This window comes from Carcharhinus amblyrhynchos, chromosome 11 (genome assembly GCF_965287045.1).
Source record: "Carcharhinus amblyrhynchos chromosome 11, sCarAmb.v2.hapA, whole genome shotgun sequence".
In the NCBI taxonomy this organism is placed as follows: Eukaryota; Metazoa; Chordata; class Chondrichthyes; order Carcharhiniformes; family Carcharhinidae; genus Carcharhinus; species Carcharhinus amblyrhynchos.
The window spans coordinates 39,086,461-39,106,028 of NC_137334.1; the positions used below are offsets into that span (position 1 = coordinate 39,086,461).

At 41.7% G+C, this 19,568-nt stretch overlaps 1 protein-coding gene across 1 annotated transcript in view; it reads right to left on the reverse strand.

Annotated features, from left to right (window-relative positions):
- itga4 (integrin alpha 4) overlaps positions 1 to 19,568 on the reverse strand; it is a 134,296-nt gene that overhangs the window by 46,870 nt on the left and 67,858 nt on the right. Inside the window, exons 16-18 of the mRNA XM_080198886.1 lie at positions 12,591 to 12,743; positions 10,924 to 11,000; positions 1,618 to 1,768 (exon numbers count right to left, since the gene is read on the reverse strand). Of these exons, the coding sequence (XP_080055012.1) occupies positions 1,618 to 1,768; positions 10,924 to 11,000; positions 12,591 to 12,743 (381 nt within the window). The remainder of the gene's footprint in view (positions 1 to 1,617; positions 1,769 to 10,923; positions 11,001 to 12,590; positions 12,744 to 19,568) is intronic.

A 19,568-nucleotide genomic window follows, 5' to 3' on the forward strand; every position in this document is an offset into this window, starting at 1 on the left:
CCACCCAGGTCCTATCCCCATAACCCATGTATTTACCCTAGCTAGCCCTTAGGGGCAATTTATCATGGCCAATCCACCTCATCTGCACATCTTTGGACTATGAGAGAAACCAGAGCACCCAGAGGAAACCCACAGAGACATGGGGAGAATGTGCAAGCTCCACATAAACAGTGACCCAAGCCAGGAATTGAACCAGGGTCCCTGGTGCTGTGAAGCAGCAGTGCTAACCACTGTGCCACCATGCTGCACTATGGAACTATTATCTTTTTCACTTCAGCCTTTCCAGCTCTAACAGGAGATGGTGCATGTATCATACAGTCAGATTACTCTCTCAGAGGCCACAAACAGATAGGACAAAGGAGCGCTGAGACCTGCAGCAGAGGCCAGGATCCCTCAAGCCAAGGGCATAAATACACAGAACTCACATAGCTTCAGGGAACCCAAAGACTCACCAGGAACCTTTCTGAACTGAAGGGCTTTCATTTTAGAAGTCTGATCTGCGCTGAATAAATTTTCACGTGTACCAGTTTCACAAGCAAGTACACCTAGAAAACATGGTGCTGACATCTGACCCTGGATTGGAAGGTCTCTGGGATTCTTACAGCAGGTTATGACCTTAAAATAGGACCATATTTACAAACATCAATGTCCTCCTCATTCAGGTATTTTAAATCTTTACTGAATCTGCTCACTCCCAAGTGGCCCTGGTGTCTGACAGGCAGGCCAGACAGTTGTAACTTCTTTTCCTGTTCCATTGAGCAGACCCACACTGGAATCAAACTTTGGGGTGGAGTTAAAAAAGGAAATAAAAGGATCTGCCCGAATGGTACATTGATTTAAGTAGACACACTATATATTGTAATCTGAATACATTTTTAGAAAAGACCGCATAGGAAGTTGTCCACAATGTTTCAGCGATCTCCATAAGGTGAATTCCCCTTTCCTGACATCAATTTAAATCTAACATTAAGTCAAGAGGATCCTCAGGCAGGACAATGATATCAGTATGCAGGGTAAGTAACCAAACATATTGAAGTAGTCTCACAGACAGCAAATCAGGAAATTAAAAACACCTATTCCTTTTACTTTCAATTTTCGGAATGCAAAATAAATGATTGGGATTGGATTTAGATGAAAGCTATATTATTGTATTTCAACTTCTTTGAAAAAATACTTTTTCATCATGATGGACAAACTTGGCCGTCCACAAATATAATATTAGCTTTTCAGGGCCAGTCAGGATGTCTTAGCAGCAATTATGACGTTAAAAGCATACACACCTGACTCAACAAAGTGTAACATTTTCAAGGATTTTTACAGTGAAACTAATAGAATAAGAGTGGGATTGCTTATATTCTAGAAAACCTCAACAGTGCATCTTCATGGAGTAATGACAGTGAATGCCATTGCCATTATCAGAATGAAATTCAGACCACTATGGCCTATTTGAAACAACAGCAATGACACATTTCAATCTCTAATCATGTGGATAATATTGCCTTATAGTATCACTTGGCCTATGTTAGACACCTTATAATCAAAATAGAACATATTAACTGACATCAAGAGACCAAGCTAGGATTTATTAATTGCCACTTACATTCACATTATACTTACCACTTTGACCATTTTAATGAAATATAGTTCCTTAGGAAATGTAATATTAAGAGTAGTTGAGTATGCATCATCCCCTGCATTGAACAGAGATACGTTCAGTATAATCCATTTTACTTCCTGAACTGCCAGATAAGATTTGTTTGCATGGGACCTAGAAAACAAAACCATTAAATCTATATTGCTGTATAAACATCATGCTGCCCAAGATCTTCTGATCATGACAATATACATTTTCATTGGATAAGGTTGCCTGCTCATAATGTAAACTGGGAAAACTACCATTTTGTTCTAACAACTGAATATTTTTGTAGAAAAGAGGTAGATAACATATAACAAAGTTTGAGGCAATTATTATCCCTATCACGTCCATCTTCCAATGTGCAATCCCAAACGTCTCCACACAATCCAGATGCAGATCAACAAGAAAGATATTTGATTTGAAAATGATCAACCAAAGATAATGTTCGTATTCTTCTGATTTCAATACTGTCAATCTTATCTTGCATTTGCTACGAAAGTCAAGTCACAGCTTTCAATATAGACACAAGTATTGAGGTACCATGACTGCTTCCCTGCCAGAAAAGCAAGACATTTGTAAGATATTCTGGCTTTTAACCAGCACATTAGTCACTGAACACCTTTGGGAAGAAATCTGGCACGCAGACAAGAAGCAGAAGGTGAAAACAATTGTACGTTACTAGGTTTCAGGATAATTGTAAATGATACACACAGTATACCGGAAAAGTATGCTTTGACCAAAACAGGAAAATGCATTTTCACTTTCAACAAAAATTTTACATTCCTTTTTGTGGCAAAGATTAACATTTCAACTATTTCCCGGAGAATGTGTTATCTGGCTCATGATGATGTTTCCATGGTGCTGCCACTGAGATGCCCATCAGCTTGGTGCCAAGCATACAGCAGAGCACCAGGTGTGCATCTGGGAGCGTGACAAGGGTACGCTAAAGACTTCCACTGATGAATAATCTTCTTTCTGTCCTCCATAAAAATTATTTGGCATAGAACAAAGTCAGATCCTCATGCAAAGTACTGGCATTGAAATAATTTACTGCAATTCAAACTAAACAGGACAGCAAAATAATTCAGTGTTGTGATTGAAGTGAGAATAGATTACACACAGCTTCTAGGATTTATTTTTCTTGCTATTGTAACTACTGGTATTTTGACCTCACTATCAGAGCACTGTCTATTTCTCACTTCCTGAGAAAAAAATCCAAATTCAGACATTAATTTTGGCCTTTTGTAATACCTTCTTGAATTTGAGATGTTTGCTATTATCAGAGAAAAGCAGCTATCAGCTCAAGTGCAGGAGCTAAGATCTCACTAATCATCATGGCTATTTCCTAAAATTTTAAAACTGGACAATGGTCTTTCAAAATGACTGGAGCTACGTTTGCCTGTAACTGTAAACAAAATAAACATTCTGGCATCATCTGACAAGCTGACACCTTGTTATCTCTGAAGAGATGCTAATGGCCCTAATGCTACAGTGACGCCATTTAAAGAGAATTATACAAAGGCTATCTACATTTCATATGCTGGGCTTAGCCAAGAGAGTCTTCTAGTCTGCTGGGACAAAGGATATTGCAACCTCCTTAAATTTATAATGGTTGGAACATTACAAATTTCAAGAACCAAAATGAAGTAACATTTTCGTCAAAGACTAACTGGAGAGGTGGGAGTCATGTCATGTCACTCAACTTGGGCTGGGAAAATGAATTGTACTGTGTTGCTGGGCAGCAAGGCAGTCTATCTTCCATCGAGTAAACAGTAGCTCAGAACAAAGGCTATGCCCAGGTTTGAATGCTGGGCTCCCATCTGCACTATCTCAGACTTCAGAACTTCTATACCATTACATACAGGACCAATACATCTCTGCTTATCTCCTTGTGTAAGTCAATTCTACTGAACAAATGAATTATCCAACATCAGTATTCAACCTGCTGCTCTCTGTGAAGGAATTCATCGTTGGATTTTAATTCTGGACCCTGGGTTCAGAAGAAGCAATAATTCTTTTCTCTGTTGTCTTTGCCCTGTAAATCTTTCTCTCTCCATCCCTCTTTTATTGAATGAATGTACAGGGAGTTATGTAACAATACCCCACTGCCATGTTTTCAATGTGTGAGAATAAACAAACCCTCTGGGTTTATCTTATCTTGAGTTTGCTGTGGAGCTATTATTAAAAATTGGATCACATCACTTATAAAAGGGAAAAACAAAACCAAATCACCTTTCTGTTTACAGATGGGTGGTGAGAGGAGAAGTCAGGACTGTTTGAATTCAATTCTCTCCTGTCTGTAACACAAGTATAATCACATATACTTCTCAGCATCTAATTTATTCATTTTTGATTCAATGTTATTGTTATTCAATGTGACCTGAACGTAGCTGTGAAAAGAATTGGGTGTGGAGTTATTCTGCTGGTTCCACACCAAAGTGCCAGAAGTGACATTGGTTGGGTGATATTTCTGCTGAGGAAGTACGGGTGGGTATGTACGGTCAGGAACTTGCACTGAAATCTTAGAAAGCTGCCTACAAAAACCTAGTCCACCCTGCGGCCTGGATTTCACCTTTCCTGAATTAATTTGATTCTAGCATCAATGAAAGGGGATCTCCAATATCCAATAAAAATGGAGGCCTCAAATTATCAAACAGACTAAGTAGCCAATCACATCAAACAATTCATACAGTCAGCAAAACAGGAAATGCATCGATTAGCCTTCATTTTTAATAATTTTACACTGCGCGAAATACATATTAAGATATGGATATGGGAAGCTCTGAAGTTTGTTTTCAAAGTCTGTGGAATTCTTATGAAAATGGAGAAATTTGATATCCTATAAATATAATCTTTTTTTTGCAGGGATAGGGATACAGCTTAGCACCATTTATGCCATAACATATTGTTAACAACCCAGCTGCACCTCATTCAACCTGTGTCCTTTTATACAGCAAGAAGTCAAAAGGTGACAGTTCACATTAATTTAGCAGCTTCCGAAGATTCCCATCTGTGTGGGGTTTTTGCAGCTATAATGATCTTGATAGAGGCTGGTAACTCTTCTTAAAGTCAACAAAATTTCAGTGATTTGCTCAAAGCATAGGCCACAAGATTCCCACAGTTTAAAACAGAATAGTTTGTTTTGCTACACAAGAGTGAACAAAGCAAACACAAATGCTATCTAGCCTCTCCTTCAACATCCCAAATTCACAGGAGTTAAACATGAATTAACAGGCAAATCATGGACAAATATAAACTAGAAATTACACCTTAAATGACAAATACAACGAAGACAGATCTTGTGGAATTAGCTCAGCAGTCCACTCTGATTTTACTGATCACAAAACTGTGGTTAAGCAGAATGTAAATGAATTAAAGATTATAAGCTTTTATTCAACATAAGCTATATCACTGCAGCAATTTCCTTTTCCAACTTGCTCGGAATGGGGCTCCATTAGGTGCCATAAGTTAGGCTCAGTACCTGCCCTCTACATGTAATTAACCTGTCTCTGGGAAATTGACCAGGATTAAGGTATAAGCAAGAGGTGGTCAGAGTCCAGCCGTGCTCAGCCTTTTTATTCTGCAAAATATCTTATATCATGTTGTTTCACTTCTAATCACCACCTACCTAGTCATCTACATATTTAACTTAAAGACTGCAAGTGCAGTAACAGAAAAATAAATCAGAAATGCATACATTGGAGGAATCGTAGCAAAAAAAATGGCAGTTTTGGTGCCGGTGAGAACAGACTGGTTTTCTCTCCAGATCTTACCACACTTCGCCACAAACAAACAGGTGGAAATGTTTCACACAATCATGTAGGGTGGGCGGGGCCTAAACACGCCGGCAAAGTCCGGCTGCCCTGAAATCAGGACACCACGTTTACAGGGCATCCTGATCAAAGCAGAACGTTACCTCCTGCTACCCCACCACGGAGGTCTCAGGGCTCTGCATCACCCCACGATCAGAGCCAGCATTCACATAAACCACCATACCCCATCCCGGTTGGCATTCACCCCTCAGATAAGTAACTTACAGGGGAGGTTTTAAAGAAACGGAATAGGACAAGAAGAGGGAAAACAAATTACGATACCGGAAGACAAAAAAAGGAAGATTGCCAAATCACGGGAATCCGTACTAAAATGGGCATATATTATACACAGTCCATAAGAAACAAATAATGGAATTATGATTAATTAAAATGTAAAATCATTACATAACAGCAATAATTAAAGTCTGGCTGTCCCTTGGTCAGGACTGACAATGAAATATTCCTGTATATAACGTTCAGAATGAGGTAGGGTGAGTGAAGTGGGATATTGGTAATGGTTTAATTAGACAAAAAGCATCACAGCATTATTCCATCAGGATTTAACCAGGCAAGTGACCCAAATTGAATCCTTTCAGATTCAGCCGAGGAATAGAAAGACGTTGCTACATTATTGGGAGTACATTATCAACCAATGATGCAGCCAGATTTAAAACGATGCATGTTAACAACAAAGCTGGGATTGTATCAAATGATGGTTTATTTATCTAAAAGTAAAGAGCAGATGGACTTGGGGTCACAGATGCACAAGTCATTAAAAAGTGGCAATGGAATCCTACCTAAAAGGAAGTAATTTTTACATTACGTGATATTACAGACAAAATACTTGGGATGTTTGGAAGGTGCAGTAATTTGCATGAGGAAATTAAAACTAATCTGTTTAAATGGAAACATCCAAGGAATATGCTTTGCAAATTAGTAAACATGTTTTTCTCCTTTTTGAGCTGTGGGAAAAGCACACTTGTAATAAATTTCTGTGCATGCTTCCTAACTCTGCCTGGTCCTGTTGATATCATGGCATGTGGAACTGAAAGGAGTTTTGTTTAAGAAACCAACTAGCAAAGGACAATCCTGAGGCTGTAAAGAACAAAGAAGTAAATCATAGAATCCCTGCAGTGCAGAAGGAGGCCATTCTGCCCATGGAGTCTGCACTGAGCACAATCCCACCTAGGCCCTATCTTCACAACCCCATCTATTTACTCTAGCTAGTCCCCTTGACATTAAGGGGTAATTTAGCGTGGCCAGTCAACCTAACGTGCGCATGTTTGGATGTGGGAGAAAACCGGGGCACTGGAGGAAACACATGTAGATACATGGAGAATGTGTAAACTCTAGAGTCAACTGAGGTCAGAATTGAACTCAGGTCCCTGGTGCTGTGAGGCAGCAGTGCCAACCACTGTGCCACCCCAATGATGAAGTAATCTTCGGTTTCTTGAAAAGGCTTTACAAATAGCATTTCTAAGCTCTGTTTCATGATGTGTTCATTTGGGCCAATTTTAAGTTTCTGAACTTAATACTAATGGGACAAATATTGTCTCAAAATGGGGCTGAAAGACAGACTGTTATTTTGAGATGGCCCTACTTTGGCTGAAGTGCAGACCCCATTTGCAATTTTAAGGGATCATGAGTAGAATGTGCACCTTAAGTGGCGTGAGTGCTCTTCCTGGTTCCACAGTAATAAAAAGGCCAATGCCAGCTCAGGCTCTACATTGACTCTGCCCACTCCTTTGAACCAGCTTGGTGTAGGAGACTGACGAACTATCTATTGGTGACGCACAGCCAGACACTCATCTGGCATCTGCAGCTCATAGCTTCCATTTAAATGAGATCAAAGCAAATTACTGTGGATGCTGGAATCTGAAACAAAAATAGAAAGTGCTGGGAACTGTCAGCAAGTCTGACAGTATCTGTGCAGAGAGAATAGAGCTAATATTTACAATCTGGAAAACGCTTCATCAGAGCACTGTATAAAATTCTGCCCAATGATTGGTTAATCACATTTAAATACCAGCAGACATTACATCTGATGAATTTTTTTTAAATTGCGATTTCATCATCTTTCCAGACAGAACAGAAAGCACTTTCTTCCCTACTTGCGGTGTGCTCTAAATTCTAACTGCCGAATGAACGTGAAAACAGGAGAGAATCGCACCCATTTTTTGGGCAATGCAATCACATGGCACTTAGAAAAAAGAGGCAAAGTGTGAATTTCGCCAGTAGGGGGCGTGGATGGAGCCTATTCAGGCCAAGCTGGCTGCTGAGCTGCAGAGGCACAATCGCCCCAATCTCCTAGTGCACTGTGTATAAGTGTACAGATCTGTCAACCCCAACCCCTCAGAGATAGCAGCCCCATCGCGTCCTACGACCCTCAGATGATCGCTGCTGTGTCCTCCCCAGCCAACCGCTGCCCCTGCGTCCCCCTCCCAGCCGATCGCTGCCCTCGCGTCGCCACCCCCCCCCCCCCCAACAAAGCCAATCGCCAGCCACAATCTCCCCCCCACCAGCAATCTCCGATGCAGACTACTCTCCTCTACGAAACTCCTCCCTGACCCTGCCTCCTCATCATGAGTTTGTTCCCTTCAGGACTCACCCCTCCCCAGCCCATGCACTGCCAGATGCCTGGATGTAAGTGAGCACTAGGCAATGTCCTCAAAGCAAAGACATCACATCAGGTCCCCATCACTGAGGGCTATACTTGGTCCTCGCCGGTGAGGACCTCCACCAGTGAAGTCAGTAACGTATATGAGCTCGGGCAATTGCGTTGGGACTCACTAATTAAAATAGGATTATAAATATTTAAATCAGCCTCATTTCTGGAGCCAGTAAGGTCACAAGTGGTGAGAAACCAATTTTTTGCCCCCAAAAAGTTGGAAAGTGAATCATTCCACTGGCTGCTTGCTGCTATTGCTTTTACCATAATTTCCTGTCTGATACGATGCCAGATGCCAAATACAACATTCAGATACAAGCATGTATGTTCAAACTCAGTGCTAATGAGAGGATAATGTCACATTATACTTCCCATCAGTCCTGCAATGCATATCAAACATTGGGAAGGCTCAGCAGAATTCTATTCAAAGCTTAAACTCTCTGAAAGGGTCAACATGAATTTGACAATCTGCAATTGATTCACTCCTGCACCGTAAAAATGGTGAACTTCACTGAAATCTTCCTTCACCAATAGGCAGTTAGCCTACACCCACTTGGAATAACCAAAAGCCTACATGTGACACAGTACTGTTCGACTTCAACATACCAAGTTTCTGTCCAACACCAAAAACAACTCTAATTTATATAGCGCCTCGAGCTTCTAACAGTGATCAAATCCCACAGAATCCCTACAGTGCAGAAGGAGGCCATTGATTCTGCATTGACCACAATCCCACCCAGGCCCTGTTCCCGTAACCCCTCACATTTACCCCACTAATCCCCCTGACACAAGTGTTAATTTATCATAGCCAATCAACCTAACTTGCATATCTTTGGACTGAGAGGGGAAACCGGAGCACCCGAAGGAAACTCACACAGACAAGGGGAGAATGTGTAAACTCCACACAAACAGTGACCCGAGGCCAGGAATCAAACCCAAGTCCCTGGCGCTGTGAGGCAGCAATGCTAACCACTGTGCCACCGTGTCACCCATGGCACTTGAAGTAATATAATAGATAAAAATGGATGCAGGGACCATGAAGATAACATAAGAAAGGATGACAAAGGTTCAGCTGAAAAAGTTGGATTTTAAGGAGCACCTTAAAAGGGGTGGGTGGTGTTAGATCGACAGAAGAGTGTTTGAAAGGAAATTGCAGAGCACAGAACCTAGACAGCCGATGGCACTGCAGCCAAATGAAGGTTAAAAGAGGAGGGAGTGCACAGAATCAGAGGAACTCAAGGGCTCAGATGGGGATTGTAGGACTGGAAAAGGTTAGAGGGATAGGGATCAGGGGCAAAGCCATGAAAGAAATTTAATGTGAGGACAAAACTAAAAAATTTGATGCTTTGGGTCCCAGCCAATGTCGTCAGCTAAGATAGGCAGAGTTTGGAAAGGAGAGTTAGGATGAGCTGAATTTTATTACGGACAGAAAATAGGACGTCGTCCAATGCATTGAACTGTCAAATCTAAAGATCAGAAACGAACAGATGAGGGTTTAAACAGATTGAGGTACCAATGGTGGAAGGAACAATTATGGAGTTGAAAGTAAATTACCTTAATGATGGAAAAGATTATGAGGTTGATTAATTACCACAAAGATTGTAATCAGTCCGATCTAGTCTGAGACAATGGCAAGGAATAGGAACTGAGAAGCAACGAGGGTTTGTGGGAGGGATCGAGGACAATAACTCCAGTTTTCCCAATGTTTAAATAGAGAAATTCAGCTGAGTTTTAGATTAGTGGGCAAGGAGAAGGGGTGAAGGAAGAACAAACAGAAGTGGTATCTTGCCTATCTCTGTTAGATTTTGGAATTCATCACAAAGGCAAAGAATTTCAATTGAAAAGAACTCTGCTGCTTATACCTTGCTGGGATCAACAGGTCAACAGAGAGAGGTTCTGGAGAACACCCCAAAATGTCAAATCAGCATTGCCATGGGGAATATTAGGACCACCATTAAAATAATCTGCCTCCGCTGTGAATGATGTGGAGATGCCTGCGTTGGACTGGCGTAAACACAGTAAGAAGTCTCACAACACCAGGTTAAAGTCCAACAGGTTTATTTGGTAGCAAAGGTCACTAGCTTTCTGAGCCCTGCTCCTTTGTCAGGTAAGTGAGAGTTCTGTTCACAAAGAGGTCATATAAAGACACAAACTCAATTTGCAAAATAATGACAATCATTATTTTGTAAATTGAATTTGTGTCTTTATATGACCGGTTTGTGAACAGAGCTCTCACTTACCTGACAAAGGAGCAGCGCTCCGAAAGCTAGTGACCTTTGCTACCAAATAAACCTGTTGGACTTTAATCTGGTGTTGTGAGATTGTGAGACTTCTTACTCCACTGTGAATGACAGCAAAGGTCTCATCAATGAACTCTTTACTTTTGGCCTATTGAATCTTTGGCTAGAAATTAATCTCCACTGAACAATTTGCGTGTTTGCGTGCATGTTTACATATTGCAAATACCAGGACATGTGTTCACCTTTTTAGTTTCTTTATTTGAGTGGGATTTTTGGTCAACAAAAATTTTTGGCCTGCTTTAAACTCAAGAAAAACTGTCAAACTAAGTTCTTTGCAATTAACATGTAAATAGTTAAGGACAAATATTGAATTGATACCTTCACCTTTAAAAGTCCAAAGTACCTTCACCAGTCCAAAGAAAGCAAATCATTCTAGTCAAAGAGTAGGAAGGAAAGGGCTAGTCCTGGTATCCGCCTAACCAAGTTGTAACAATACACACAAATATATACATTGTAAACAGGAAACTAATGCTAAAATTAATGTGGAATTATACGCTAGTTACCCACTCTGTTAGCAGCAGTTTTCCAGAAACCTGAAGGTTGGCAGCACAATCTTCAAATGCACAATATCGTTCAAAATGTGTCTGTTGAGAAAAGTAACAGACAAGAGTGAATACCCAATACCGAAAAAGAAACAGAGGGCATAAAACAAACCTCATCATGGTAAAGGACATTTTGAAGCCGCAATTGTGCCACTTATCTCTGAGGCCATACGATTAGCGGCATGGTGGCACAGTGGTTAGCACTGCTACCTCACAGTGCCAGGGACCCAGGTTCGATTCTAGCCTCAGATGGGAGTCTGCACATTCTCCCTGTGTCAGTGTGGATTTCCTCCAGTTTGCCCTGCAGCCCAAAGATGTGCAGATTAGACGGATTGGCCATGCTAAATTGTCCCTCAGTGCCCTGGCATGTGTAGGTTAGGGGGATTAGCAAGGTAAATTCATGGGGTTATGGGAATAAAGCGGTGCTTGGGCCTGTCGAAATGTCGGTGCAGACTTGATGGGCCGAATGGCCTCCTTCTGCACTGAAGTGATTCTGGCACATTGACAGAGTGACTAACATTGCTGCCACACAGCGCCAAGGACCCAGGTTCAGTTCTGGCCTTGGGTGACTGTGTGGAGTTTATATGTTGTCCCTGTGCCTGTGTGAGTTTCCCCTGGTGCTCCAGGTTCCTCCCATACTCCAAAAGATGTCTGGTTAGGTTGATTGCCATGCTAAATTGCCCCTTAGTGTCAGGAGGATTAGCAGAATAAAAATGTGGGGTTACAGGGATAGGGCCTGGGTGAGATTATTGTTGATGCAGGCTCGATGAGCTGAATAGTCTCGTTTTGCACTGTAGAGACTCTATGGATAGGTGAAATTTATGGAAAAGATGCATATCCTTGTTATCTTCGCATCATGATCTATAGGTGTATTGTGGTTCTGATGTTGGCCTAGCAAAACTGAGGGTGAATCCAAGCCCTCAGCCAGGTTCTCAGGGTGAGGGGAACAAAAGGAGGAGAGTGAGCACAAGCCAGCAACAGCCTACATTGGTGCGACTAAGAGCAATATTCCTGTTCTTATTCCATACTTATTCAGGTATGCAAGCTTAAGTCTTCAATGGTCTTTGGCTGCTTCTTTAGGGATCACTGACCAGTTGCCATTGTCCCAACAGTGTATGCCCCACTCAGTTTTTGTCTCATTTGGCATGGGTCTTGCAACAGACATTCAACCAAAGTAGCAAACTCTGCTTACCAAAATGGTAAAAAGTCTCAGTGCTCCTCCCACACACATTGTCAGCCACTTTAGGACTTGAACAGCAGGTTAGGTGTAAAGATTCGCATTCTAATCAGTAATCTCTAAACCGTCTGTGCTTTATATGCTCTGTCTGAGGCCAGAACTCTCCATTCACCTGACGAAGAGGGAGTCCCCTCGAAAGCTAGTGAGTTTACTATCAAATAAATCGGTTGGACTAAAACCTGGTGTTGTCAGACTTTTTACTGTGTTTACCCCAGTCCAACGCCGGCACATCCACATCATACCAAAATGGTATCCAGCTCACTGTTAAAGGGAGGAGGTCAGGATGACTCGAGACTGGTCCCTCTGACCCTGAATTGCATTCAGATATCAGTGTAACGCTGTGCAATATCTATCCCTTTTACACTGGACAGTAGAAATAATCATTATGTGCACACCTTGTTTTTGACTCCATTCATTTGGTTTTCTTTTTTTTGCAAAATAGGTTGAAGTGGAGGGAAAGTGTCCGTGGATTCGTTCTTTATAATGTGCTTTCCCAGGGAATAGGATGCTTCAAAGTAGACTGGTGTTATAATATCTCTGACTTCCCTCTGTAAAAACAGAAAGCAGAGTTCAGTGTTTAATAGCAATGCAAACGTCAACATTTTTTAGTGAAAGTCTATAGTAGATACTGTAAAAATTGTTTTTATCATATTAAGAATCAGAGAGTGATAAAAGACTTCATGGGGCTGTTAAAGATTTCCTAGGGCAGATTCAGGTGGACTGCCATAACATGACAGAGATTTTAAATGGTTCCTTTGCTTTGTCTTTACTTCTCCGTGCAATATTCAAACTTATTGGACATTTGACAAGGTAAATGAGCAAATCTATCTCTACAGTGAGCCAGCACCCAGAGTACATAGATTTATCACCAAATTTATTGTATACAAAGTAGAAGATGGAATACTGTATTAAAATTAACAATGGCAACAGAATCTACAAGTGATCAAAATGGAGCTAAAAATCTACCTTGAGTGGCAAAGACTTCAGCCTGAGAGCAACATCGGAGGTGAGGAGAAATGGCCTGAGAATTACATCTATGGGTACTTGGTAACAAATGCATGAAATGTATTCTCTGTGGTGGGGGAGGGCAGTAGCTGAGGTCTTGGGAGGTTGAGGGAAGAGTTTTAGGATGGGGTATCTAGGGGAAGGCACGTGGTCAATATACATGGATTTGAAAACCAAACCCAATTCCAAGATAGCCATGCTCCGGAATTTTATCAACACAACCGCCCTGGAATCAGGGCGTGCGCAGCTTGCAGAATGGAATTCTCTATTGGCCTCGGGCGGGATTTTAAGGGCCTCGCCCAAGCAAGGTCATAAAATACTGGCTGCATAGTTTAATGAACCAAGTTTGAGTGCCTCAAATAACCTCATCACCAAAACTGGGACGTTAATTAGTCCAAGAAGTTGGATACGTTGTTGTTTAATTAACATCCTCAGAAGACAATAATGGGGTCTTCTTGAATTGGCATATTTAAATTAAACATCTCTAGTGTGGGTTTTTCTGGGTAACAGGCCAATAAAACATAGGCTAGAATGAGCAGCACTTCAGATGATTACTTAAACTTGTCATTACCCCATCTGAATAAAATTGGTTTCTCAGTTGTCTCACGGACAAACATTTGCCACAGAGCTCGTGTTGATATGGATTTTTGTGACCTTTGGAGCTTCCAAAATGATAAGTTCAGGACAAAAGGTCCACTGAGGATGTTTGAGAGTGCAAAGGCCATCCATCACAGTGACTTTGTACTGTGTTAGGATCAACTTGTTCACAGGTAGAATGTGCACAGGAGCAGCAGACAGGGGTTAAGGTCAAAGGCGGCACTACCCACATAACAGCAGTTACTGACCTTCAGCTCCCTGGACCTCTCGGGGTAGCAGTGGAGATTATCATGCCAGGTGATAAAAGACATCTACAGAGTCCCATAGGAAGATCTCTGCTCTGCCCAGAGGCCACACACTAGCAACGGCAATGAAAATCACCATGACGCTCATCTGGTTCCTTCCAGCACACTATCCCACACCTATCAAGGGTCTCAGTCTGCTGCATGTAAACCAGATGGTGGCTGGATTATTTTCTAGGTGACTGAGTTAGATAATCTCCCCCTGTGATTGCACTAGCTGGAACCAGCGGGCACTCAGATTGACCAGTTTGGCTGCATTCCCACAGGTTCACAGTGCCACCGACTTCACAAATGTGGCAACCAAGTATCGCCAGAGAATTTACTGTCTCAAAGAGCCCCTGAGGGTCAGTATTTGTAAATACTGTGCACAGCTTGGAGAGTGACTGCTCCTGCTCAGTGGAGTTCTGAATCACCAGGTTAAAACCCCACTAACTGTCTCAGTGAACGTAGTGAAACGCTAGTGCGTGGAGGTAGATTTTGTGATAATGCAGCCTCAGAAGGAATGAAATCCTCTGAGGAGTCATTCTTATGAATGACTTAAGATCAGTGTCCTATGCCCGAAGACCCTAGAAGAAAAAAGCAATAAGCTTAAGTTACAGAAGAAAAATTGCCCTACACAATCTTCCATAATTCAGAAATACAGTAAGCATATCTATGTCAGATAATATTAATTTTGTCACCAGCTATCTGCAAATTTCCTGTCTCTTCATCTCTGAGAAAGAGCAACTTGGATCTCTCCACCTATCTCCAGGGAACCCACCTCTGCATGTGTGAACTGGACTATTTGTGACTGCCCATCTTTAGTCCTCTGCCCTTTCCTTGTATTTTGTACAATCTTCTCCTACAAGTAGTTAGAAAACCCATAAGAGTCCCATAAGTAATGGAGGGCAGATATTCACCCAATGGCTGCAGTGTACTCTGTCGGGTCACTATGAGGAAGATGGATCACGTTGCTTTGTGACAGTGGTGTATGGATAAAGTGGGGCACAGGAGGGAGGGTGCTGAAGGACACACAGGGACTGAAAGCTGGAATAGGAGTGAGTGTGAAGAGTGATGTGATGGAGTGTCCTTGACAGGACCAAAAGCAGGGCAGGTGCACTTAAAGAACAGACAAAACTGGATGAACAACTGGACTCAATTTCCCAAAGTCTGTTAGGTCATTAAAATTAGTTCTAGCTTGGCATCAAGGTTTGGAGCACAGCCCTCCTGCTGTTCACCTTCAATGATCTCTCTTGATGAGAGTTTTTTTTCCCTTCAAATTGCTGGAGGGACATACAAATATATGGATTTGGAGCAGGAGTAGGCCATTTGGCCCCTCAAGACTGCTCCACCACCATTCAATAAGATCATTGTAACCTCAACCTCTCATTCCTGCCTACCCCCAATAACTTTTCACCTCCTTGTTAATCAAAAGATCTGTTTAACTCTGCCTTAAAATTATTCAAAGATTCAAAGGTATGTCGTTCCTGTCCTGGTGGTATCCACCAGAGATGCAGCAGTAAACCTGGATGTTGTTTCTTTGCTCCATATGCAGCAATCATTATAGACACATCCCCATTCCTCAATTTCCAGTTGCATGATCTCCCTTTAAACGACAGTGGAGGTCGCATCATCCCTGCTGTGCTTCCTGAAGACATAATGCCCAGAATTCAAATCCATTGCTTCAATTCAGTTGCAATCTCAAATTCTGATCCGCTGACTTGACGTCCAGGTTTCACCCACAAGTGCACCGCCTTTACATAACATCAGGGCCATTAATTCTGTTAACTTACCTGCTTAAATCAACTCCACACTGATCGTTTATGGGAGCATTTGGGAGATGGGAAATAGACTAGGAGAGCCAGAATTGCAGTGTCACCGGCTGTCACGTTAATGGGAAAATCTGATTAAAAACATGACAAAAGAGATGTCTCCAGATGTTGACACAATTAACATCGAAATCCCCAGAGGACCTGCCGACATAAAACTTTTGCAGGGGAAGATGACAGGATATAGGGATTTTAATAAGGTATCGTTTTGGAATCAGGACATTTCAGTTGACAATTACTGATTGGGAAAGTAGGCGCGAGATGGCAAAATCCTGCAAACAGCGGTGCCGGAAATGCCAGTTTTTCTGTCTGTGCATGAACCCAAAGTTACAAGTATACAAACATCAATTTTATTGAGAAAGGATTGTCATCTCCTGCAATGCTGCCTACAGTTAAATACAAAATTAGCATTTAATATCTCGATAAAGAATGGTACTTTGACAATGTATCAGAGAGTTACCATCACCCATGGAATTACATCACCATCTCGTAAATCCAAACATATTCAGGGTATGGTGAAAAAACATAACCACTCACGTCTGTTCCAGCATACCATTTCCAGTATGGAATTGGAAAGATTAGAATAGCGAACATGGGATGTGCTTTTATTTTCCACAGTTCAGAGATAGAAATGCCAAACAGCAAATTCAGCGCTCCCATTAGAGAGCCAGTTCTCAGAATCATTGAATAGTAGAATGCCTATAGTGCAGAAAATGGCCATTCAACCCATCGGGTCCGCAGTGACAACAATCCCACCCAGGCTATATCCCCATGTATTTACCCTGCTAATCCTGCTGACACCAAGGGGCAATTTAGCATGACCAATCAACCTAACTCACAAATCTTTGGACTGTGGGAGGAAACTGGAGCATCCAGAGGAAACCCATGCAGACATGGGGAGAACACAGACAGTGACCTGAGGCTGGGATTGAACCCGGGTCCCTGGCGCTTTAAGGCAGCAGTGCTAACCACTGTGCCACCGTGCCGTCCTTTAAAGGAAAGAATAAAGTACAGGGAAACAGCAAAAGCTGAAGTATCACAGCCCCTGACATTTCTCTTTACAAATGTTGACTGGCCCGTTGTACGTTTGCAGAATGTGGTACACAGGCTTCCAGAAATTACATTTTTACATTTAATATGCGTTGCCAGAAAGTTTCCAAATCTATGCCAAGTTATTTGGTGCCAGTTACAGCATTGCAATCAGCCTCAATGCCCTAAGTTGGCAAGAGGAAAATGAGCCTGGGTCTTGGCTCCTCTTTGCTGTCCAGTGAGCCTGAAACACATATCAGATAAGTACAGCATTAGGAATGGATGTGATGCCCTCCTCAGCTGAACAGTCACCCAACAAGAGGCACAGAAAAGAAGAATGATAATTAAGCAAGGATGAGGTATGTGAAGTGGCTGGCAACAGTGGAGCAGAATCTCATGAAAGAGTGCTTTACATAGTTAAATCAAAGGAAAGGAATTTATCTGATTTCTAACCACCTACTGTGCAAAATATCCCGAGCTGTTTGTATAAGCAAGGTAAACAGCTTGAAGCTGTGACTATTACAATGCTGGACTTGATTAAATTATTCCCAGGTGCATGTGGTGACAGACAATGATTGTCCTTCCACATGCACACTGTTTCCATTCATACATACATGCTTGCTTTGACCTAAATTGAATGTCATTTAATCCGTATTAATTTTCCACAAGGTCTCTTATACATCTGCAGCACATTAACTAAATGTATCTAATTACCAATTGATTATTCTGTTCTCTGAATTGATATAACTTAAGTGCATTCTGGTGAGCACTTCATTTGGGAGATAATCAAACATTTATCCTCAACAGCTTCATCAGTAACGCACTGCACTTCAGGTAGCGACATGTTGATTCGATCCATTTTAAACTGACGGCACTGTTACCTGCTTCGTTTTCTCTGACTCTAAAAGTGTGCATGGCAGGCATTCTAAGAACCATGTGACTCCTGAAGTATTCTAAAGATTTCCTCATCTCTTGCTTTCATGAAAAATAGCTTCTCATCATTTCAAAATGTTAACTTTTTTCAGGCATCTTTAGTTACAGTTTAAAGTGTATTTATTAGTTACAAGTAGGTTTACATTAACACTGCAATGAAGTCACTGTGAAAATCCCCCAGTTGCCACTCTAGCACCTGTTCAGGTACACTAAGGGAGAATTTAGTATGGTCAATGCTCCGAACCAACACATCTTTCAGATTGTTGGAGGAAACTGGAGCACCCAGAAGAAACCCACACAGACATGGGGAGAATGTGCAGACTTTGCACAGGCAGCGACCCAAGCCAGGAATCGAACTCGGGTCTCCGGTGCTGTGAGGCAGCAGTGCTAACTACTATGCCACCATGCTGGTCGCATTGATAATATGTAATATTACAAATCATTTTTATTGCATTTCAGTTAATTAATGAAACCTTTCAGTTTGTTATTATTCAGCAGCGAACTTATCTGCAAGTTAGAGGGGCATGCAGATTGGGATGTTAGCCTCGGGGGGAGGGGGTGGGGGGCTGGAAAGGTCATCTTCTGAGTTCATCCTCTTAGCAGTGAGCCTAGACTCTTAGCAACACATATTGAAAATTTAGACATGTGTTCACCAAGATTTCCTATCCATTAGAATCAACAGACAGGAGATTGTGAATAGTGCATATCTGGGATTTCCAATAAGTACTACGGCAAACATCATTCCTCACTGAGTACATAAACTCACAGTTACCTCTCAAAAACATGGAATCAAATCCAGGCCTGACAGATTAGAAAGTGATAGTAGATGTTGAGGGTGGGATTTTCTGACTGCGCTCGCCCCAAATCAGGATATCCCAACCGAGGTTAATGGACCTTTGCATGGTTTGTGTCCCGCTGCTATGATTCCCATGGCAGGCAGGACTGGAAGATTCTGCCCTAAAAGTCTTAAATAGGAGCACTGATCACAGTATTAATTACACATAGCAAGTCATGTGTAATGCTTTGACGAAGGGTCATCTGGACTCAAAACGCCAGCTCTTTTCTCTCCTTACAGGTGATGCCAGACTTCCTGAGATTTTCCAGCATTTTCTCTTTTAGTGCTAACCAACAGATGCATTCCCCAATTATAGGGAAAATGTGGACTTACTCTTAGCAGCAGAGGAGGTTATGAGGATGGAAAGAAGATGGTAAATATTTTCATTAGACCCTTGATACACGCAATTTCACAATTACTCCTCTTGGAAATGCAGGATATTCAGATTGACCCTTTATTCACCATAATGCTATTTTGGTGAATAAAAAGGTGATGACCATGTCTACATATTCTGGTGGCTCTGGTGAGTGAAGAAATGCTCTGTCTTCGGCTGATTCTTTAATGACTATGACAAAGGTTAGGTCAACAGAGCTCAACGTCTTTCCCGGTATCAGAAAGGGATATTGAGCCTGATTACAAAACCAGCTACTACATGAATGAAGAGATCAGCCTTTCAGCAGGAGTGAGTTGAAAACACTGATCCACCATTCTGTTGGATTATAATTTAATGCTACATTGTTTACACAGATCTGCTGAGTGAATAGTGCGATTGATGAAAATGAGAAACTGCAGTGAAATTCAGTTACAAAATTGTTTTCAGTATTTGCAATAAAGTTATTGCTTATTTCTACAAAAAGGGCTTCT